The sequence below is a fragment of the Ochlerotatus camptorhynchus genome, unplaced genomic scaffold, assembly GCF_037179485.1.
Source record: "Ochlerotatus camptorhynchus isolate MF236.1 unplaced genomic scaffold, CSIRO-AGI_Acam_v1.1 ptg000176l, whole genome shotgun sequence".
NCBI classification, from domain to species: domain Eukaryota; kingdom Metazoa; phylum Arthropoda; class Insecta; order Diptera; family Culicidae; genus Ochlerotatus; species Ochlerotatus camptorhynchus.
In genome coordinates, this window is record NW_027040666.1 from 234044 (window position 1) to 259461 (window position 25418).

The 25418-nt window shown below is 39.4% G+C and overlaps 1 protein-coding gene across 3 annotated transcripts in view; it reads right to left on the reverse strand.

Annotated features, from left to right (window-relative positions):
• The window catches only part of Ddr (discoidin domain-containing receptor 2), an 819413-nt gene that overhangs the window by 73787 nt on the left and 720208 nt on the right, over window positions 1–25418 (reverse strand). For all 3 annotated transcript variants that reach the window (XM_065222576.1, XM_065222577.1, XM_065222578.1), the window contains one exon: window positions 12220–12465. In XM_065222576.1, coding sequence (XP_065078648.1) covers window positions 12220–12465 — 246 coding nt within the window. The remainder of the gene's footprint in view (window positions 1–12219; window positions 12466–25418) is intronic.

Consider the following 25418-nt stretch of genomic DNA (forward strand, 5'->3'; position numbering starts at 1 on the left):
ACTGCTCTGGCAAATGCAATATGGTAGAATTATTATTCTCTTATTGCACTCTTGTTTTAACCTACATTGTCATCCCTTTAGCCGGACTGGGGATCTGAGGGTTGCGGGCTTTGGGCCCCACAAAGCTGACATGCATACGTTTTGGATGATAGTATCCTTTTTCACTTAGGCTCTAGGATGCAGACCACAGGGAAGGAGAGCACGAGCGGTCCAGATGTTTTTGTGCTGTTGAGGCTGCCGAGCTGAGTGATCGTTTGGGTGAATATTATAATCCTTCTGGTTGCAATAAAACTCTTCCATCCGAAAGAAACCTACATATCTGAGTATAGGTAGGTGGATGATGCTCATGTACGTGTGCTTTGGGATCGACTTGGAATGTGATGTGCATAGCTTACGACGTGAGAGACAGACGAGATAGGTATTAATTATTATTGACCAAGTGATATAACATGTTTACTAGGAAGACAAATGTTGAACAACCCAGTGACGAATGCATTTATGATGTAAGAATTCACTTCGAATGCAGTAACCTAAACCATGTAGGCTCTTCAAACAGATCATGTCGATAGTCAACAGTCATGCATGTGACATTAGACTTTATATAAGAGCTAAAAGAACAATCAGATTAAACTTAAAAATTGAGCAGACTTGTACTGTCTCATACATGTTTCAGGTGATTCAAGAGCTTCTAATTGGTCTCATTGCCAAGCTGGAATTTGATTTTAAAATTGTACGAACTTGATTCTCAATGGTAAATAAATATTCGTTCAAAGGTATTGGCCTCTTAAACACTTTACTCTTACCTCGTTCCTAGGCATGATAGATTTATCAGAGATTTCTGACCCATGTAGTGTTTTTGGAATGTGGATGATATTTCAGTCAATTTATATGACTATAAGATAAGCAATCAGGGGTGGCAATCTTCATTTTAAATATTGTTGAGTATGTTTTGCCAAGTCTATGGCTGTATGCCACATTTAATTTATTCACATGGATGCTATGGATTGAGGAACGGATTATCAACGGAAGTTTAATCACGGTGTCTCTGAGACCATTATTATAATAAAAAATGTATATTAATTATGTGTATTCCAGTCGATAGAGTTGGTCATTCTACGTATTCACTGTGAACTTTCAAATCATCCATCGAGGGTTTGATGAGATTTCCCCTGAAGCGTCGATTATCTGAATATGTCTGTGCAATTTTTTGAAGCTGTTACTTTTTAGGTTGAATTCCTACTAATTTGCGGTCTTGAATAATGTTTTTCAGAAACAAATATCGAACAACTTTGTTAAACACTGCATGCTCCTAATACTTTATCCAACGTAGTTAAATATAAAACAAGTTGAGTTATATCGATTCAACCATTAGAACTTTACTGTACTAGCTCTAGAGAACAAATTTTGACTTTTATTTTATCCCAAATGCGGTCCCGAGCTTTCTTCTTCTTATTTTTGAACAATGCTTGAGCACCAAATTAACTGGGAAAGTTCAAATCCCTATTGTTCATTTCGGAGCAGGGGACCTACTTTTTTTTCCTTGATTTGTTTTCCGTCGATCTTGTTTTCCGTGCTGAGCACCAATGCTACCGACGCCAGGGAGGCAGCTTCCACTCCTGGACCCTACCTATCGAGCCATCAACTCATGAACCGGGGACCAACGGCTTTACTTCCCTTCTGAATGAAGGCGTGATCAGACATGTTATGCCTCAGAACTCCCGGCGGCACCGACTGTGATTGAACCCAGGCCTGCTGGGGTGAGAGATAATCACGCTTACCACTACACCACCGGCACCGCTTGGGGGACATACTTAGCTATTTTTGGATTTTTGTTTACTCGTAAAAATAAAGCATGGGCTATTCAAGTATGTAAGTAAATAATCAATTTCGAAAACTTTATTCAAAACTTTACTTTCCAAGCCCGTCTTTTGGCGGGCTAAATTTTATGAGCCGAAAAACAATCAAATTTTTTAACCAATGTTGTGTTAACGGATGAAAAGATACACTTGTTATCTAGAATTTTCATGAAAATTAGGAATACATTGGTTTCAAAATCATTATGTTAAGTTGTTATGTTGACCAAATAGATTTGTTCTACAATTTTCAGTAAAACAAATATTACTTTGAAAAATGCTCTTAACTTCGAAAGGAAAATTCCAGCGTCAATACATTTAGACTGAATAGATGTTTTTTTTAATTTGGCCCAACATTTGTTCGTTCTTGTTCTAGCTAGCCAAGTTTAGTTAAAATTGGTGCAATCGTTCGTGGGAAAAGTTAATAAAATTATACATTTTTGTTAACAAAAACTGCTAGATCAAGATCATTTTCATAATTTTTTTCATACTGCCTCCATTTTGAACGGAAGCATGCAGAATTGGAAAAAAAAAATTGCTGGAGAGGGTAAAACATGGTTTTAATTACATTTTCTGAAAACTGAAGATCCGCTAACCTAAATTAACAAAGAGAACTCTAAATGCCCTCAGAAGGTGTTTGGTAGCTTCAACAGACTTCGGATCAATGGAGAATACCATAATTGATTATTCAATCATTTGTGAACAATATTTTTTGGACATGGTTTTATTTTAAATCAAAACCAGTTTTTTTTATTGAAAGAATCATTATTAAAGAATGTATGTTTTATTTCCAGGAATTTATCCAACAAATGTAAACGTGGTAACATATATCAGTTAAATCGGCCCATGAACCATCATAACCATCGTATATGTTAGATCTAGACTTTCAATTTAGTTGTTATGGAGTTAAATTTCAGAAAAAAAACTTTTTGATTGAATTTGAATTTTAAAAGAAATTTGGGAAGGTTGACTAGATGTTTTGTATTTACTAAATATATACTACAACTAAACCAACGTACATATATTTAAAAAAAAATAGATCATTGAAAAAAATTCAGCCTAATTGTATGATATTTTACAAAATAAAGTAATAATTTGAAAATCATTCATTCCAAATTCAACGTATCCACAGTGACATGTTTGATAGATGTTAAGCCTCTTCAAATCACCTTTTATGTCCTGAACATTTAAGTTTATGCGAATAATTACGGTAAATCAATTATTAACTTTAACGATATTTCTAAACAGGCTTACCTAAACTCCCCGAACTCAGATTATGCCGTATAGATGCTCATTCATCACGATCTAGTTCATCCCTCACATATAAAGAGTGATGTCAAATCCAAGGAGCACAAAAGAGTTCGAGTTCAGATTGATGCTCAAGCTGGACTTCCACAAACACGCATCACGACGAGTGATGCGGGATTCGTTCTTCTTGAGTGAGGCGTGATTTACATCCGCTCTGCTCACCAAACAACATTTTGAACTTCGGGATGGACTCGGTGAAACCGTAAATATAGAGCTTCGTTTTGCATTCGGAGAGAGCACGCACGGCCTTTGATTGATGCACGGTTCTTCCATTCAATATTATGATACACAACAATACATTCAATGGACTATAGGATCATTCCCAGTGAACGTAACATTTTGAGAGATTTATGTTTTTGTTTAACTTGGGACCACTTTTTGGGCTACTCAAACTCAGTCACACAAATCTTTGATCGTTTTTTCCGCTAAGTGCTTTATGAGTGGATACACGAAATTATATTTCTGACTTAAAATATGAGGGAAAAACTAGTATAAACACTAATTACTCCGTTTATGGATTATCCCTTGGTGATATTTTCGTATTCTCCTGTTGTTTTTTAACATGTTTATTCATTCAATTCGCTACCCTCGCTGCACTCACGGTAGCTCAGAAATATTTCTAGACCAACAATTGAAATAGGCAGAACAACCCAACAAAATTCTCGAGAATCAAAACACTACCACGCAAAATAAAATTTCCATTCGATAAAGGAAGTTTGCTCTATCAAATGATGGTATTAGATTATTTGGATATGCTTTGATTTTCGAGTTATTGAGTCCTAAGAGAACATTAGTTGAAATTATTCCCCATTTTAATCTCTCCCCATTTCCGATTCCCGGATTTTCAAAACCGCCGAAAGTCTACCAACATTTTTTTTTAATTTAAATCAATGTTAATTGAAACGTTATTCAATGAACGCTTGATAACTATAGGTAATATTATTATCACGTGTTCATCGAAGAACATTTTAAATAATCTGCAGGATAACAAATGCAATTACTCTACCTAAAAATTCAGCATAGCATTAAATTTGCAATGTGCAACTCTTACATGATAGCGGCGCCGGTGGTGTAGTGGTAAGCGTGATTATCTCTCACCCCAGCTGGCCTGGGTTCAATCGCCGTCGGCGCCGCCGGGATGTTCTGAGGTATAACATCTCTGATCACGCCTTCCTTCGGATGGGAAGTAAAGCCGTTGGTCCCCGGTTCATGAGTTGATGGGTCGATAGGTAGGGTCCAGGTGTGGGAGCTGCCTTCCTGGCACGTCGGTAGCATTGGTGCTCAGCACGGAAAACAAGATCGACGGAAAAAACAAACCAAAGGAAAAAAAAAAAAAAAAACTCTTACATGATAGATAGCGTAGAAGATTCCATCTCCGACTCTATGTATGTATTCCCGGAATAGCCCAATATCTTTTGAATCTCAAATGCGTTTTTCATATTTGACACAATAGATGATCCGCTATACGATGACGAGACAGTTGAAATGCCGAAATCGTGGTTCAGTTTACAAACACGGGAGCTATTCTGCTTTGCCTAAAATAGGCGCGTTTGCCGAGAATATACACAGTTACCCTACCAATACAATTGCCACTTTGGAGCTACGGAATACATACATAGTCCATTCTATGCGCACGAGTATTGATGGTCCGAAATTGAGGGTAACAATAACAAACCAATTTTTTTGCTGAAGCGAAATCGAGGATAACAAACTTTGCCCTTGGAAATGGGACTACACAAGTGTGCGTGTTATAAACGTCAGAAAGTTCAATACGTTCCATGTTTTTTTTTTAGTTTATTAGTTATGCACTTCTTTCTCGAATTTATAAAAAATCACTCATTCGTGCGCACTGGGAGAAGCCATCAAGAGCCAAGCTCTCTACGAATACATCACGAAACTCCAAGTTTACTGCTTTGCGCGAGCGCATCACGAAGTTAAATTTCTGCTCAGTATGCAGAGTCAATGTACACCCGAGAACGAGCTCCACATCCCTCTCAGCGATGCGGGTTCGCAGAGCCCAGCTTGAACATCAAGTATAGCTCCGTGAGAGCAAAATATCTCATCATAAAAATATGCTGGAGCTCAGCTTATTGATGAATCTTGATGGAGCTTTTGTCAATACTGTTTCAAAATTAGTTGAAAACTAACAGAAATTCTAAATTTGCATACCTAATTTTTTGAGGTAGCTCTAGAATCATTTTAAGTAATACGAACAAACTTCAGATTTGTTTAAATAGATGTATTTTTTATTATAATCATGAAATAACTTACTTCTGAATTAATAGGCGTGGATATACCTGAATGCAATAATAACAAGAATCAAAATCAGACCCTTTCCGTCCAACAAAAAACAAGTGAATGCCATAATCCCAAACATAGTTAGATAATAAGTAGAAAATACACATGAAATCTTATTTGGGCCCAAACAAAAGTAATTTTTTGTTCTATAGGGCTAAAAGCAATATACCGCAAGTTTGAACGGCATGTTCCATAAAGTTGTTCGTCATTAATTTCTGAACAACTTTGTTTGAGGCTGCATTTTTTAAATATCTATCCAAGAATGTTACAGTTTAATGAAATTGCACAAACATATTCAGATAACCGACGCTTTAGGGGAGAATAACAATCTTAATATCGTGAATTCGCTCGAATCCCTCGAAAGAGTAATATTGCTCGAATTTCACCAAATCTCTGACTTAGGTTAAGAATACTATTCAAAACAACTTTGTTGAAGACTGCAGATCAATTTGATCTTATTACAAACACTTCCTAATCTTGCGTTTTAGAACAGACGGATGCCTACATACTCATATTAACGCTTATAGGTGTGCGTGGAGCAATAGAAATAAATTAATATAATAATATGTAGCTTTTTTCTCAGAAGTGTAATCGGTTTGCAGTCTTGAACAAAGTTATTCTGCTTAGTTTTCCCAATATAAATTCAAGGTTTTGTTAAATTTGAGCAATAAGGCCTGTACTCGAAAAAAAAAAAATGCACCAAACAAAAGTGTTCGCCAAAAATTTATTTAAAAAAAAAAAAAAAATCAAAAATCAGATTGACCGCCCACGGTTGCTGCTCTGTTATTACCAGATCAGCTGCAATTACACAGAGAACCAACAGATGATGTTTGGGACTAACATTCATCCTCAATGTGTAAAAACTGGAGATCTAATATTAAGCAATACCAGCGCCGGCCGTGTCCGAATGCAGGTCAACTAGGGAATGGGAAGGAATGTGTTGACGTGGTACTCGCTGTGAAGGAAACTGAGAAATCCTCTGCGCTTCCACGAGAAATCACTGGGATGTTGGATGTGGGGAAAGGTTGCACGCACACGCAGGGATCGTTTTTGGTAGAGCGATTATAATACACAAACACACACACACACGCGCACGCACTCATCCAATTTCTATTTTTAGATCAGGACCCACACTGTGGTAATTGATGCGATCGGTGTTAAAGAAGAATTTGTTTTCATTAAAATCTAGTGGGTATATAATAAGGCAAAGTGAAAAATTGCAAGGAAGGGGACGGGCCCGGGATTGAACTCCCGACCTTCTGGTCAGTAAGCAGAAACGGTAACCACTGAGCTACCGAGCCTCGTCTGTTCGCCAAAAATTTATTTTAAGTCAGATTTTCTTGAAACTTTTAGGGAATGAACTAATACATATGGATTATGTTTCGGCATAATTACTTTATTCAATTTCTTTTGCATCGCTGAAAGCCCACAACTTTCTCTTAAGACCCCTCATTAAATTTTGTGCAATGGTGGAGCCGACCTTTTTGGTCACTTTCATCCATTCTTTCTTCAACTCTAGCTCGTTCTTAAACACCTTGGACGATTTTTGAACTTTGGCCTTCATTATGGCCCAAAAACTTTCCACCGGACGAATCTCTGGTGAATTTGGGGGGTTGGCGGTTTTTGGTACAAAACAACATTATTGTCTCTGTACCAATCCAACGTCGATCGCGCGTAATGGCATGATGCCAGGTCCAGCCAAAATAATGTCTCGCCTCCGTGGGACCGCAGGAAGGGCAACAGACGCTTCTGAAGGCACTCGGTGCGGTAAATTTCGCTGTTGATGGTACCCATTGTGATGTACGGTTTACTCAGTTTACCGCATTAGCATATGGCCTGCCAGAGCAAGTATTTTTTGGCGAATTTGTCCACTTTCTTCTTCCTTATGTCTTCCGGAACATCAAATCGTGATTTGGCAACGTAGAACTCCAGCCCCGGTATCTGCTTTGCATCTGCCTTGATGTAGGTTTCGTCATCCATAACCACACACATCGGTTTCGTTAACCACTCTCGATACAACTTGCGCGGGATTTGGCCGCCGTGTATTGTTGATCACGCCGGTTCGGTGCCTTCCGGACCTTGAATACACGAAGCCCAACTCGTTTCATGGTTTGCTGAACGAACCAGGCGGAACACTTTGCCTTCAGAGCCGCGTCGCGAATCGAATGGTTCGGATTACGCTTGAAATAATCCAACACCTTCCGGGCCTTCACAGGGTCAGCTGTCTTCGATTTTCTTCCACTTCCAGCCCGCCGCTCGGTTGTCTGGGACTCCTTAAACGATTTTACCACCTGAGACACAGTTTTATGGATGATTCCCAGTTGTCTTCCGATCCATCTCATGGTCGCAGTCGGATTTTCTTATGACGGCGCGCAAAATTCTCCGGCGATTTTCTTATTGTTTCTATGGCATCTCAATAACCACTGAACCGATTGTTGCACATGTAAACAATTCACTCCAAACTAGTTATACCCAGGTTTTTATCAATTTTTACCCACGGATAAAAAAAAGTTACACACGGATAAAAATGGTGCATTTTTTTTTCGAGTACAAGCCTTATTTCAGTTTTTGGCAAGCAAATAAATAGGTTTATTTCGATTGCCATACATTTTCCTATCCAAAATTAAAAAATCTCCCGCCAATCCAGATCACAACCAAATTTGTTCAAATATGACAACCTTGTTGGAGACCTCAATATACATCAGAAGAGCATTGGGAGGAACATGTGGTTGTGATCCACCATACACACTTGACCCACTTGTTGATAAAAATTCGCAAACTTTGTTCGGAAAATCTCAAAAACTCAAAACTCACGCTTAAGATTTATTTTTCCTTGATTTGTTTTCCGTCGATCTTGTTTTGCGTACTGAGTACCAATGCTACTGCACCAGGGAGCCATGCATCCACACTTGGACCCTACTTATCGACTCATCAGCTCATGGTCCGGGGACCAACTGCTTTACTTTCCTTACGAAGGTAGGCGTGATCATAGATTTTATGCCTCAGAAATTCCCGGCAGCACCGACTGGGATTGAACTCAGGCCTTTTGGGATGAGATACAATCACGATTACCACTACACCACCGCCGCACCGCTGAGTTTGTTTTTATAAAATTATTGGTACGTATGTTTAAATTTTTTTTTAAATTTTGAGTTTTATCATAAAAACAACAACAATTGTAAAGAACATGAAAGCTTGCTCTTTTTGAATCATCAGTAAAAAAAAAATACAAAATTCATTTTAATTTATAGTTTTCTCGAGCGAATCCTTCACACTGTGTGCATTCGTTCACTTCACAGGAGGCCAAACAATCGCACAATTGCTTGAAAGCATTTAGTACGCATTGAAATGAATGATCTTTTTAAATGGGGATTTTCATTTATCCTTCCATCTCGTTTATTTTGTGAGCGATGCGGAGGACGAGAATACACGAGCGGAAGTGGAAGGCTTTCGGTGAGGATCTTTTTGTCGAAGCTCTACGTGTAGACTGCGCTCCCTTGGACCTGAACAAGGTTGTGTTGACAGAAAAGTTACGATTCTGATGAAACTGGAGCCAAAGAATACCTTCGACCAGTGAATCCAGGAGAAGCATTCAGAGAGCCAGAACTGAAACATGCAGAGGTAAACGTATAGGAGTGCTTAGAGATAAAGCGTAGCAGAACTATTTGCTTTGAGGGGCTGAACCGAGACGCATTCGCTCAATTGTGCCTAGAAAGCTGAAAGTCATTATTGAGGGACCACACAACAACCTGGACACCTGTAGTGTCCGACGAGGCAGAAAAAGGCAACGCTGAAGGAATACAAATTTACAGGAATTGAGGAACTCGTAGCAGGAGCATTGAAGATGAAAAAGGCACCCGGTCCGAATAGAATCCCCAACGTGGCGTGGCTTTGAAAACGGTGACCCAAGCGTTCCCGGACATGTGGTGGTGATTCATAAATTTCTAGACGAAGGTCACTTTCTACACTAGGAAAACTACTGGTAAAGATTATCCTCAACAGACTGACGAAATGTATAGAGAGCGAGTATGGATTGTTGAAAATACCGATTGGATTTCAGCATTACTTCAAGCACCAGGCACTAGTCTACACGACATAGATGATACAGAGATCGATTAGGATCACTTCAAGGCACTATCCTTGCCTCAACGCTATGTACAACGGAGTGCTGACGCTTAAGCTACCCAGAGGTGTCGAGATCGTTGGCTTTGTTGATGGTAAAAATCGAGATGCGAGAAGAAGTGGAAATGTTAGCAACCGAGGCGATCGAAACGGTTAAGAACTAGAGGCCAGTAACTGCAAAGCGTATCAGTAGGCAGAATCGTTGGAGAGCATGTTATTGCCTCGAAGGACGTACTGGAGTACCTAGTAGTGATTATCGATGACCAACAGCCACGTCAACTATGGACGTAAAAGGCGACGACGACCATCGGTGGTAGCTAGAACCATGCCGAACAACTCTGAACCAAGCATCCATCATCTGGCCAGTATACCTTCATCAATACTTAGGTCCAGCCAGGGGTAAAGCGCAGGAAACCTAGTGGAATCAAGTGGAGTTTAACAGAATATTCAATCTATGACTATCTGAAAGGCAAAGGCACCCTCTCTATTAAAAAGTACACTTAATTCTGTTTATACGCTACTTTTTTTCCACGTATATTTTTAATCGTGTATTCTCAAAATGATACCTAATATTATACAAATTGTTTCAAAACATTTAATGAAAATAAGGTCGTACTGCATGGGGGCGAAATTTAAAAAAAATGCGTGGAATCAGAATTGAGTGTATTGATAACTCACATCTCACACAAGTATTACTCGCTTTATTTCCATTCTCACATCTCACTTCTCATGTTGCTTCCATCTATTTCACACCTAATCGCATAGACATAAATAATGTTGCGATGAGTGTTCGCCGCAACAGCCCCTCGTACTGAATACCGCAAACGGTACCTAACGCTCGACTCACTACACCCAGCGGTTGATCCGGGAAGTGCGAACCGTCAAACGGAATGACGGGAGAAACTGGGATGAAAAATAACAATAGCTTATCACTTTTCAACAATCAGCACTATAACAGTATTTTGCTATTACTAAAATATATTACTTACTAGTTGAACTTACAGGCTAGGAATTAAAACTAACAAAGAACTCCTTTGTGAAATATATGAGATAAATAGTACGGAGACTGAATTGTGAGTAAAAAACCTAAAATTAGTTGCAAAACCTATCCTAAATAAACCAATTTGTTTTAGCTTTAAGCTGATTACCACCCAACCATGGGTTAGAAATTACTGCTGAAAGAACTACCAATCTATCGCAACAATGAGAAGTGAGTAATGAGACGTGTGTAGTGATTTTTGTGAAAAGTTAGTACATAAGATATGAGGAGTAAGATGTGAATAGTCTTCATAAAGCAATTTATCAGAAGAATGTCCTGAATGTATAGATTGACTAAGCATCCTTTTAAACTTAGATTATTCATTAAGACAACCAAAAGTCAGATGAATTAAGATTATAATAAATAAAATAAATAAAAGTTGGAATAGAGCATTTACTGGCCAAATAGCAAAACAATATGAATGTTTGACTCTAATTTCTTCGATTTGCATGAAACTTTGCATAATTGTTTGTTATTTTTTCATAATGGCGTCCCATCTGATCGAAATAAAGTCTGAGACGGAGTTGTTGTGAAGTGTTGTCTCTCTGGGAAAAATTATCATTTTAAAGCTAGTATATTATCACAACTCACATTTTGCTCTTTACATCTCACAACTCACATCTTACTTTCATTATGAAAACAACAACGATCGTCGAGCTCCATTCAACGAACCTATTTGGAAGTCATTTATTTGCTGCGATCTGGTCCTTAACAAGCATGCCAAATTTGATCGAATTTAGTTACGACCAGGATTTTTTAAGAACTTTAAAGTTTGTATTGAAAAATGTATGAGAAACAGAAAGAATCTATTTAAATATATAAAAAAATGTTCACATTGCTAACTATTGTCCACAACTGAAACTTAAATTGGGCAAACTATGCAGACATTTTTTTTGCAGAAGACCATACATCGGTAAATGTTTTGTCCAAAAAACTAAATTAACATATTATTATGAACATATCTACAAGTTCATTCATTTGTCTGTAGGTATGCGCAGAACATTTGACCTTAAGTAAAATGTTATAAACGGTTTGCGATCTTCAACAAAACTGTCCTGGATAGTTTTTCCAATCTAAGTTACAGGTTTGGTAAGAAAAATGAGTAATTTTTGAATTTTTGACAAAGAGCTACACAGTTTTGTTCCGTTTCCCATACATTTTCTCCTACTAATCCAGATTGCAATCAAATTCGTTCGAATTTGGCACAGTTGTTGGGGATCTCAATAAAAATCGAAAGGGAAGTGGGGTCATGTTTTAGGGATTTGTGGAAATTCATCATAGTGAAATGGATTTCAACATGATGTCGAATATTGATTTTCGAATTCTAAATGCTCATTGATCCCGTTCCAAATTTTGTAGAGATTTAGCTATTTGAAGCGATTTGTTGGAATTTATTATTTGAAGTACTCGTGTTCGACTTCAGATTGCAACGAAAACTATATCCAGAAAATTAAATTGTGCATAGCATGTGTAGCTTAAAGCTACCAAATTAAAAACTTCTGTTATTATTGTCTGTTGAAATGCTACTCTACCGTAAGCATCATCCACCATATCCCGTTGTGCGATATATGAAACAAACATTTAATGTTGAAAACTCACCTTAACGAATTATGCTGCACCAGCGTGCCGGTTTCGGCCGTATGCTCCTGCAGGAATTGGTTCAGGTCCGTGCCAAATTTGTAGTCTAAAACGATACAAATTGGCTCGTCTTTCAGGCAGGCACCGATCAGTTTCACCACGTTCTGGTCGTTCAATCGGCTGAGCTGTTTGGCTTTCGCTCGGAACTCCTTCTTCACGTGCTCCGATGCACCAGGACGAAGCGTTGACACTGCGACCAGGCTTGAGCTGCATTCGTGGGAAAAAGAGAAAAGTAACGGATGAAATGGAGAGCAAATCCCAAAATTGAAAAGTGTAATTCCATGTCAAATGTGACTGAATGCCACTGTGAAGTTGACCATGCCCGAAAACTAATTGCTCACACGTATCTAGTTTCACATGCTCCTTGCCCAAGGGGGACCGAAAAAGGGTAACTGGAAATATATTCCTAACCTTTTGAAAACTACTCCGAAATTCAATTCAACGCTCAGTGGAAGCCTTCGTGCTTTATCGCAAAGCTTAATTTTCTATTCACTTTACCCTCGATGTACTTTCCTTTCCTCACTTCTCAGTCACGATTACCAAACTCAAACACCGCCCTTGAGTACTATTCTGGTGGATTTCGTGCTGAATAGTGATGTAAAATGCATGTACTTCACAATATATGGCTGCTGGTGCCATCGCCTCTGTGTCTCGTATTTCGTCCTGCTCATTCATGCATAACCAGCTTTCGGCTATTGCCTTGGTATGCGCCACCCCCTCCCAATGGGAACTAGCAGCAGAGTGTGAAACCGAATGGGAAGGGAAAGGGTTACTGCAGCATCAGACAGTCGTAGTGGAACCACACAATAAGGGAAAACCCCTTGAGGAATGACGACGGTGGAATAAAGCGAAATGCAAACTATTTCCCTTTGCCCGGCGAGTTAAAACTACAAAATAGACCGAAATTCAAGAAATAAGTAAAGAAACCGTTCGTTTGGGCAAGGCAAGGTGTAAGTTGTGACCATTCTCGGCTAGATACAGTTTTTCACCGGTGTGATGTAGTGGCAAATTTTACTCAGACACACATGGAACACAGCCGTGCTCTTTCATGCGAGCAACACAGTGCAATACCATACGAATACCAAATGAGTCCTTTTCGGAGTCTGGTGGGTGGTTCTCGGAGAGTGTTCCTTTTTTTCGAGAAAATAGGGGAAGAAAACGTTGATTAAACTGGTACAACATTTCAAAGTAAGAGATAATTCCAATACTTTAATTGGTTATCTTTGACAGACTACTATATAACCCTCTATATATAAATACATATACACCCATTGCATAGCAAAACGATATAGTGGATCTCAGAATTTCGTAACAATAAGTGTTGTACCTTATCGAAAAAAATTAGACCCGTATTTTTTTATTTGCTCATTAGGGTGACCATTTCCATGTTAGAGTGGTCCAAAAAATCTTTATTTTTTTATTTTTTCCACAAATAGCATTTTTTTAAAAACCATAATTTTTGAATCATTGAACCGATTTGAATGATCAAAATATCAAATGAAAGGTTATTAAAAATTGAAGTTTTGTAGAGAAGAACTTTGATTGAATTTGTGTTTTATGGTTTATGTATTATAATTATGATAAAAAAAATGCCATTTTTGGAAAAAAATAGAAAAAAATAGAAAAAAATAAATCGATTTTTGGTCCACCCTAACATGGAAATGGTCACCCTAATGAGAAAATAAAAAAATACGGGTCTAATATTTTTTTATTAGGAACAACACTACCAATTGTTCCGAAAATCTGAGAACCACTATATCGTTTTGCTATGGAATGGCTGTATATATATAGGGAAAATGGCTCTAATGTTGGCCTTTGGATCTAAGATTGGGCCCAACGCTAAAAATCTGCTATTTATCAATTTTATCAAAATGAATGCGTCATTGGGACGGTACTCATGGAATTTATGTATGGGCCCAAATTAGGCGCATTCAGGCCGACATTACATCCATTTCCCCTATGTACATTTTTTCTTCTTTGGTTTATTTTCCGCCGATCTGGTTGTCCGTACTCAGCACTTATGCTACCGACGCCAAGAAGGCAGCTCTCAACTCATGGACCGGGGTCCAACGGCTTTTCTTCCCTTCCATAGTTTTTCTATACATTATACAAAGAAAAACAATAACAAATCTACAATAGTTGATCGCACTGCGTGATCAGCTGCAAGCGGATGAATGAGTTTATTTATTTCGAGTGATTATCTGCCGTTGGGAACTGTCAGTAGAACGGTGCGTTAAAAGATTTTCTGCGCGCTTTCACAACCGTTCGTTTCACCGATGGCAACAAATATGCTAAATTACCTTGAAATAAAGAAGTTATAACCAAATCGAAATATTATTGAAAAATCTGGATTTCATTAAATGAGAGTGGGAGGCTTTAAGACCGTTACGTAATAAATAGAGGAAGTAAGTGGGGAGGAAGAAGGGCGGATGCTGCCTAACACCATGAAACCTGCTGGCCCGGTCCTTTTATAAATGACATTGGGACTCCTCGACTCCGACTCCGATTCCTCGACTCCGACTCCTCGACTCCGACTCCTCGACTCCGACTCCTCGACTCCGACTCCTCGACTCCGACTCCTCGACTCCGACTCCTCGACTCCGACTCCTCGACTCCGACTCCTCGACTCCGACTCCTCGACTCCGACTCCTCGACTCCGACTCCTCGACTCCGACTCCTCGACTCCGACTCCTCGACTCCAACTCCTCGACTCCGACTCCTCGACTCCGACTCCTCGACTCCGACTCCTCGACTCCGACTCCTCGACTCCGACTCCTCGACTCCGACTCCTCGACTCCGACTCCTCGACTCCGACTCCTCGACTCCGACTCCTCGACTCCGACTCCTCGACTCCGACTCCTCGACTCCGACTCCTCGACTCCGACTCCTCGACTCCGACTCCTCGACTCCGACTCCTCGACTCCGACTCCTCGACTCCGACTCCTCGACTCCGACTCCTCGACTCCGACTCCTCGACTCCGACTCCTCGACTCCGACTCCTCGACTCCGACTCCTTGACTCCGACTCCTCGACTCCGACTCCTCGACTCCGACTCCTCGACTCCGACTCCTCGACTCCGACTCCTCGACTCCGACTCCTCGACTCCGACTCCTCGACTCCGACTCCTCGACTCCAACTCCTCAACTCCGACTCCTCAACTCCGACTCTTCGACTCCGACTCCTCGACTCCGACTCCTCGACTCCGACTCCTCGACTATGACTCCTCGACTTCGACTCCTCGACTTCGACTCCTCGAATTCGACTCCTCGACTTCGACTCCTCGACTTCGACTTCTCGACTTCGACTCCTCGACTCCGACTCCTCGACTCGGACTCCTCGACCCTGACTCCAACTCAGACTCATCGACTCTGACTTCGATTCGGATAAAAAAGAATACAACAAAAATATACTTAAACAAATTTCCTTTGATTAAATATTTAAGAAAAGGTTTAAAATTTGAGATAAAATATTCCACGGAATATAGCTAGGAAATTGTTTGATATTTTTTGAAGATAATTTGAATATTTTTCAAAGAGATGTTCACTGATTCAAATATTTGCTGTATGGAAATAATTTAATTAAACAAATGTAATATCAATACAGTAAATCATGCTACGTATTTTGGGAAATCATGAAAATGCATTTGAGTAAAAATGTTCTTCAATTTAAATGCTTTGAAAATTAAAATTGAAAGATTTCAGACAAAATCTTCACAGCTTCTATCCACTGAAGCGGCGCCGGTGGTGTAGTGGTAAGCATGATTACCTCTTACCCCAGCAGGCCTGGGTTAAATCCCAGTCGGGGCCGCCAGGATGTTCTGAGGCATAACATCTCTGATCACGCCTTCCTTAGGAAGGGAAGTAAAGCCGTTGATCTCCGGTTCATGAGTTGATGGGTCAATAGGTAGGGTCCAGGAGTGGAAGCTGCCTCCCTGGCGTCGGTAGCATTGGTGCTCAGCCGGAAAACAAGATAGACGGAAAACAAATTCCCTCTCAGTATGTTCAAACTTTCTTATAAATAATTAAATTGACTGTAAGTCACTAAACCGTAAATCAAAAAGTAATTGATGATATTCATCACTACGGCCCGGTGTTCGGAGGTAAGACCGGCAGCTCAAGTGTTGTATTCCATACTGTACTGGTAATACTTCAGCATGTAAGGAAGCACAACAAAAATGAGCTGTGTTTGTTCATATCGTCTGATACTGAGTGGTTGCGGTACAAGCACATATCGTCGATAATAGATGATTGTTGTGTATTAGAGAATGCTTGTGTAAAAAGACTAGGGTGGGAAATGGATATGAAACTCAAATGTCATTAGCCAAATACATCCGTAGACCATGTAGGTCCTCCGTTGTATAATTGGCAATTTACCCGTATACTGAATGGGAATTGTGGGTTCGAATCCCAACGATGCCCTTAGATTTTTTGGCAAATTTTCTCACACACACACGTCTCTTACCGATGATATATGCTCACCTCTCAGTATGTTCAAACTTTCGTATAAACTTTAATAAAATCATTCAAAGATTTAAACAATTAAGAATACAGTCAAAGAAAAAAGATCCGAGAAAACAGGATCAATGGCAGTATAATTGTTATAGGGGAAATGGCTCTAATGTTGGCCTATGGAGCTAAGATTGGGCCCATTGCTAAAAATCTGCTATATATCAATTTTATCCAGATGAACGCGTCATTGGGACGGTACTAATGGATATTTTTGGTCGCTATTGAAAATTTAGTCGATTGCTGAATTTATGTATGGGCCCAAATTAGGGACATTTAGGCCGACATTACATCCATTTCCCCTATACGTAATTTTCTACTGCGAAACAAAAATCAATAGTAATACTCTAGATTAAATTTGTTTTATCATTATACTTGGTTCTTTATTGTAACTATTCCGGATTTGGTGAAATGAACTTAAATGTCATGTTCGATTGGAACAAGTTTTCACGGTTGGATTGGTGACAGTCGTCCATATTTTTACTGTAGGGCTTAAAGTCGAATGTTATCAACGTTATCTCCCTTGTTCAGCTGTCATGTGCATTAACATCACTTTGTTAATGTTCATTCGGTATGAACATTCCCTGCTGACAGTGGGCCTGATCTCAGCTGGCTGCTTCTTTTTTTTTCCTCTGTTCGGGACATAACACTACTGCGCTCAGTAATTTGATGTATTGTAGTAGGGGAAATGCAGGTAATGTCGGCCTAAGTGTCCCTAATTTGGGCCCATACATAAATTCAGCAATCGGCTAAATTTTCAATAGCAACCATTAGTAACGTCCCAATGACGCGTTCATCTAGATAAAATTGATAAATAGCAGATTTTTAGCTATGGGCCCAATCTTAGATCCATAGGCCAGCATTAGAGACATATCCCCTATATTCCGTGTCCTTAGTTTAGTGCATGTCGTATTACTCCATCACTATTGAGAAATGATGAAGTATTCCGTTTTGATACAGTTGTCATTCTTGCCTTCATCGCAAGGAATCGATTTTAACTGAAAGGTCCCGCTATCTATAGCCTTCGGAATTGGAACACCCTCCAAAGGCGCGCCCCTTTGTCAGTCAAAATTTAATTCCTTAGCAACAAAAATGAGCAATGACACCATGACCATGCATCAGAACCCTAGTCTTAACCACTTCAAACTATGGAACAACGAATAGAAGATTAAGAATCACATAGATGAAGACTAACTCATTTTTTCCTTGTTTCAAGATAATCCTCGGTGGACAAAGCCGAGTCTTGTCACTATCAAAAAGGCATAAAAAGTAACAAGGACTAAGATGTGTTCCTTTGATTACTGAAAAATCCTGTTCCCCTAGTTTGAAGTAGTCACGACTAGGAATCGGTGATAGATCGTACATCCCGTAACGTACTTCGAAAAGGTGATCTACCCACGCTACGGGGCTGCCTGCTACTTGACTCTTCCTCTTTCGATTACGGACCATCAACGAAGCTAGACGGAGTTTGCAACAGATCTTCCCATCATAATTAGGCGATTCTCGTCCGGGAACCACTTCTGTTTCTCACAGAAAGATCCTAAAATTCTTTGGCAGGGATGTCGCTGCATGCCTAGCAAATTCAATACCAATACCAATGGAAAATTACCGATATTCATTAATTATTCTTATTGTCAGTTTTTGGATGAGTTTCTATCAACGATTATTAGAAGAACAAGCGATAAATTCCAGATGTTTCAAACGTAGCATAAATAAGACCCAATATCTTGAGGTTCTAGAAGATTTTCTTTTACTAAATATTGTTCCTCGGCAAAGTATGAGTAGTAGAAAAAGTCATTTTAAACTGCTCGGCATTCATTAATTTCGAGATTTCGAGCTAATCCATTCAAAATTAATGATCGATTAATTCTTTTAATCTAGAGGTAACATCCATCGTTAGTACATACATAGTAGTAAACCTGTTCAACAAATATATGCTTGAGGGTGGTACACGGACGTTGAGATCTATTCAAAATTGAGTTGAATTTTACTAGATTTTTCAAAAATAGATTTGCTCCCAAAGTAACTTAAATTTTCAAGAAAAATCTTTTCGAATATGAGGAAAATGCCATTGAAAGTTCAAATTTCACCACCCTAAAACACCAATTTCGAACAATTCGTTCCGATGTAAATGAACCTGTATGGTCCTGCAGTGCCGAACCTCGGGCAAAGGCTCACTGAAAGTGCATTGCCTGTTTAAAATCCAGCATAACTCTCCAACCCAGGCAACAACGGCTCCCCCGGTGCTTGCGTTCAGCGTCGTCGTCGTCGTTGTCCTTGGTAGATTGTCCACTAACATTGGAGTGCACATAATACTATAGGTAGGTTTTGCTGGATGCACGGCCGAGCTGAAGCAGCACGTCCAGCAACAATGGAAGGGGATATCCAGTGAACGTAACTGGAATTCTCTCTGGTTGATTCAACGACCAGGAACGGATCACTGTGTGCGGCTCTCGTTTGCCGGAAGGGAGTAGAAAGGAGCACACCAAGAAGCATTCCTTTCTACAGAAGTCCTGGAAGGTATGTATAGTTGAAGTAGTAGTTCAACGAAAGTGCATCAACAACGCTATCATAGTCGCTTGTTTAAATATTGTAATACATACTGCTGGCGCAAAGTTGCCGTCGGTTCTGTGCCACTGCGAAACGATCCCATTAGGCAGGTACGGTTCAGTTCATTGCTTACTCGCCCCATCGAATTCGTCAACCCCTGACGTGTTGTTACCGTCTCGTCCTTTGGTCCCGGAATGAATGCTTTCGGAGTTGGTTGACGAGTTGTGAAAGTTCATTTTAAATATTTATTTAATTTACTTTTTGTGTTGCTTTGCTCGCCATTGTTGAGTGGCGACACGAGGGACGAAAAGAATGACGGCGAAATTGAGCTCCTACAAAATGCCGTTTGCATTCATTTTCGGTAGAATGAAATGGGCGTTTCTTTCCTGTTGAATGTTGTTAACCATTCCATCAATCATATTCATTTAGTTTTGAAAATTTGATTTAGAAAAGCTGTTTTTTAGCTATGTATATTTGCTAAATTTATCCTATAATAATATGAAACATGAAAAATAACAGCAGAAATATGTCTTTATTTGAAGCCTTAAGTGCTCTTCCTATGTTTCCTAAGAAAGTCGATTACTTTTAGACCTTTTTACCCTTCTTACAAAGAAGGGTATAGATATCACTTGAAAAACCGACTATCGATCCGAGGCCCGGAGGGCCGAGTGTCATATACCATTCAACTCAGCTCGACGAGATCGGAACATGTCTGTGTGTGTGTGTGTGTGTACGTGTGTATGTGTGTATGTGTGTGTGTATGTAACGAAATGAATGCGCTCACGTTTCTCAGCAACCGCTCAACCGATTTGGACAAACTTGGCGCCAAATGATAGGTCTTGGGGTCCCATTGAACGCTATTGAACGGTTTTGGAATCGGTGAACCGGTTCCGGAGATATATGGGCCTTCACGCTGGATTTAAAGGAAAACGTATCAAAACCATCATGCGACACATCAAATTACTACAGAATTCAAAAATAAGATCAATGCAAGTCGTGTTAAGTGTTCCAGACCACATTGGACACACTTGGACTTCATATTCAAGCAACTTCCCCGGGGTACCCGGAACACCCGGGGAAGTTGCTTGAATATGAATTGAATTAAAACCCATTAAATCACATTAAAATACGATGATAAGGTGATTGGTAGCCTCACCAAATAGACTACACCCGGATATATTCCGGGTACTCCCAGGCAGTGGCGTAGCGTCACTGGATGACACGGGGGTGGGGGGCTTGGTCACTGATAATGACAATAAAATAAATAAACTTGAATAAGTAAGAAGGGTCTGATCACACCATAGGTGGATAAATTCGGGTTTTTTTAGTCACTTTAACACTCTTAGGTCATTTGTGACTTGCCCGGGGTGAGGTTTGAACTCGTGACTTTGGCGTGAGAGGTATGAATGTTAACCATTACGCCGGGATCACGCCCTTTTAGAGCTTATTATTATGCCCTTTTTGTTGAAACTTTTGACAAACGTGCCTTAATTTTTGTCATTTTGACCATCCATAAATGACGTAGCATATTTTTGACCCATTTTAGTCGTGGGGACTTCCTTGTGGCGAACTTTTCCATACCTAATACATGACTGGTCACAACTGTTGAACACTCCCCCCCCCCCTCACATGCTACGTCATTTATGCATGTTCCTTTGCTAATTTATCATGCTGGGCCATAGTAAACTATCGTATTTGTTACGAAATATTAATTTACTTTAAATGACAATGTGCATATCAGTAAGTTCTATTAATCTGTAGGCGAATTTCACGCTAACGAAACGTTCGCTAACTGAAAGGGCCCAACAACTTATGTTTTACAGTTCACATAGAAACGGTGATGAAAGAACAAAAATCAAAAGATTCCTTTCAGCTAGCGAACGTATATTAATTCCAGAAATTATATAAAATATCTTTACGGTCTTTGTTCATAACCACACCTCTACTGAGTAAGGTGTGTTATTTATACGTTGTCATGTGATTCCTTAAGCTAGTATTACAGTATCCAAATGTACACTCAACCAATGATTTCCATGTTTGTTTTCAATTAATTCTAAACCGTAATTCCTCTTCTCCAAAGTATGTACTTATTACAACCATTATTTGTGCCCCATAGCCATAACGAGGAATGACGAGTAGAATCGATGGAGCCTGCCAGCTTAGCTAGACTTTTGTGAAAAAGCATTCCGCGCTTTTCGCGGAACATTGTTTTCGTTACAAATTGTCTGCGGGAAAATATAAACATCGACATCACCCATAATGGAGGAACGTACTTCCATCATATTGTTTTGCCGAGAGGATGTGTAGCTTTTAGTTCCAACCAACAATTTTATCGCATCTATTACCTGTGTTTTGCCAGAGGAAATTCATTTCATAGACATTTCTGATGTGCGTTGCATTTTTGCGTCGATACTCATACACATCCAGAGAGTACAACAGACAGCTACGCACAGTTTACCGATCCCCAATCACTCAAATTTGATCGCCCACATTTTCAGCCTGTCTGATGGGGAAGAGGTTTTTTTTATATCTTTATTAACCCTCCGTTACTCGCGCTGTTGTACTTTGTACAACACACATGAGTTTTCCATTGCCATTTTGTTGCTGAGTTACAAATCGATCTGAAACCAACGAGTATTCCTCAAAATATTTGTTTTGATCGAAATAAGCAAAACTTTGATTACAGTAAACACCTAAAAATGTATATAATAGGGAAAATGTAAATGGAAACCGCGTAAACTGTGACCATACTACGTGGGATTTGACTTCATTGATTACAACATGGAATAAATCGAGATCCTGACCAGATAGAAAGTTACTGTCTCCGACAAAGTTGTTCAGGAGCTCATAGTCTTGTTGCTGGCAGACAGTGGTTCAGCATTTTCTCATTAAGTAGCGCTAGTATACAAGTGAAATTTTCCCATGTGATAGTTCTCGAGATCCTGACCAAATAGAAAGTTACTGTCTTTCAAAAAGTTTTTCAGGAGGTCAAAGCCTATTGCTTGGTGCTCAATAGTTTAGAATTTGCTCACTACGTGACGCTAGTATACACGTGAAATTCTCATATAAAAAATTTCTAGTTCCCATCCAGATAGAAAAGTATTGTCTTCGGCATAGTTGTTCAAGAGATCAAGGCTTTTTCGCACGTGGACAGTAGTTCAGAGTTTTCTCACTTTGCGGCGCTACTATACATGTGAAACTCTTGCATATAAAATATCTCTACATCCTGACCAGATAGAAAGTAAATGTATTGGGCAAAGTTTTTCAGGAGTTCTAGACCCCTCGATTAGACATTTTGAAATTAGCCTTAAATGAAAGGGAGACTCTAAAAGTTAATTTGGTGGCAGATTCAGCGATATTGATCTTTTAAGATAGTGTTTTCCATCTGAGATACGTGTTACCACTAATTTATCAGAGGTATACAAGTGGAACGACTCACCCCAATTTATGTATCCGCAAATCTACATGAAAATCTTCACCAGTTTAAGAAATCCAGAATATATTTGTCTTATCCCACTTAGGCTGATGTAAATTGTATTGTCATTTTATGATATTTGATATGCGAGAATTGCCCGCCAAGTTTTGAGACATTTCTGAACTACTGTTCATCAGCCAAAAGATCTTTATCTCCTTAACACCTTTGCCAAACACAGTAAATTTCTAGCTGTTCAGGATCTCGAGATATTATATATGCGAAGATTTCACGTGTGTCCAACCAAAAGGCCTTGCCCCCCTGAACAACTTTGCCGAAGACAGGAATATTCTATTTGGTCAGGATCTCGTGATATTTTATATGTGAGAATTTCGCGTGTATACTAACGTCACGTAGTGTGAAAATTCTGAACTTTTGTTCACCAAGCAATAGGCATTAACCTCACGAACAACTTTTCCGAAGACAGTAATTTTCTACCTGTTCAGAATCTCGAGTTATAGCATACGCGAGAATTGTACACGTTTACTAGCGCCACGTGGTGAGAAAATTCTAGGCTACTGTCCACCAGCCAAAAAGTCTTGACCCCCTGAACAAGTTTGCCGAAAACAGTAACTTTCTATCTGCTCAGGATCTCGAGTTATTGTATATACGCGAATTGCATGTGTATACTAACACCGAGTAGGGAGAAAATTCTGAGCAACTGTCCACCGACGAAAAGATCTTGACTTCCTGAACAACTTTGCCAAAGACATTTACTCTCTATCTGGTCAGGATCTAGTGATGTATCACATGCAAGAACTTAACATGTATACGAGCACTACCTAGTGAGAAGATTCTGAACTACTGTTCACCAGCAAAAAGGCTGCGATCTCCTGAACAGCTTTGCCTAAGACAGTAACTTTCTATCTGGTCAGGATCTCGAGATATTTTATATGAGAATTTCACGTGTGTTCTAGCGCCGCGTAGTGAGAAAATTCTGAACTACTCTCCACCAGCCAAAAATACTTGACCCCCTGAACAAGTTTGCCAAAGACAGTAATTCTATCTGATCAGGTTCTCGAGCTATTGTATATGCGAATATTACACGTATATACTAGCACCACGTAGTGAGAATTTTCTGAACTACTCCACCAACGAAAAGATCTTGACTTCCTGAAAAACTTTGCCGAAGACAGTAACTTTCTATCTGGTCGGAATCTCGAGATATTTTATATGAGAATTTCACGTGTATAATAGCGCCGCGTATTGAGAAAATTTTGAACTATTGTGCACCAAGAAATAGGCTTTGATCTCATCAACAAATTTGTCGACGACAGTAACTTTCTATCTGGTCATGATCTCGAGATATATCACATGTATTCTAGCGCTACGTAGTGAGAAAATTCTGAACTACTTTCCACCAGCGAAAAGGTTATGATCTCTAGAACAACTTTGCCGAACTTTCTATTTGGTCAGGATCTTGAGATTTTCCATGTTGTATCCAATTAAGTCAAATCCCACGTAGTACGGACACCGTTTACGTGGTTTCCATTCACATTTTCTCTATTATTCGCATTTTCGGGGGTTAACTGTGAGAAAAGTTTAGCTTATTTAGTTAAAATCAAGTTTTTAAAGGAATACCCGTTGGTTTCATATCGATTGATAGCTCAGCTGCAAAATGGCAATGGAAAACTCACACTGTTGTACAAAGTACAACGCGCGAGTACTCGTGTTACAAAAGTTGGCGCGAGTAACGGAGGGTTAAGGAGACTTTCAGCCCTGGGCTGGTTCGTCTCCTGGAAGAGGTTGGTACAGAGGAGAATTGTTAATATTCTGGTGAATTGCTTGAGCTATTTTTGAAACGAACAATTATTGAGCATCTACGTACTTTGTTGAAGTGTATTAAGCCTGCCATGATTGGCAGTGAGTGATTACTTCGGAATGGGGTATGTCATACCTGCGTCTCCATTGACAATTGATTCGAACACTGGCTCAAATATCTAGTATATCAATGGACAAAAATCCAGCCAGTGCTGTAGTTGAGGGTAGTCGCGGGTAGTCGCCGACTTAATAGCTTTTATCGCAATCCAAAATTTCTTAATTTGTTCAATTGGTGCGTCCTTATAGTACTTCTACGACTGCCAAGTTCAAATTTACTACGGTAGCACTGATCCTGACGTAAACTTGTAAAATGTTGACATCTTTTTTTCTTGGATTATGATTTACCAATACCACCAAACTCCACGGTTTTCCTGACTAAAAAATGATGGAATTCCGTAACATAAACTTTTCAGTGCAATTGAACATCACATTCAGGTACATATTGATGTAGAATTTCATTTCATCCGAATGAATGTTGACCCCCGGCAGGTGGCATCAGTAATTAATATTACGTTCAGTTGAGATTATGTTCAGTTGTGGGTTTTTTGTTTTCGATTGAATATCGTTTGCATACTGCCAGTTAAATTTCGGTAGGGAAATTCTCTGCATAAATTCTTCAATCTGTTGGAAGTTAATTAAAAATATCGATGACGCAAATTCCAGAGAAGAGGCTCTAGCTTTGGACATGTACGTTTTATTGTTCTGATGATGGTTTTTAAGAATTAATCTGTCATGTTGTCAGATTATGAAGAATTGTCTTGAAATGAAAAATATTTTGAAAACATAAAACAATATTAACATGAGGCGAATGA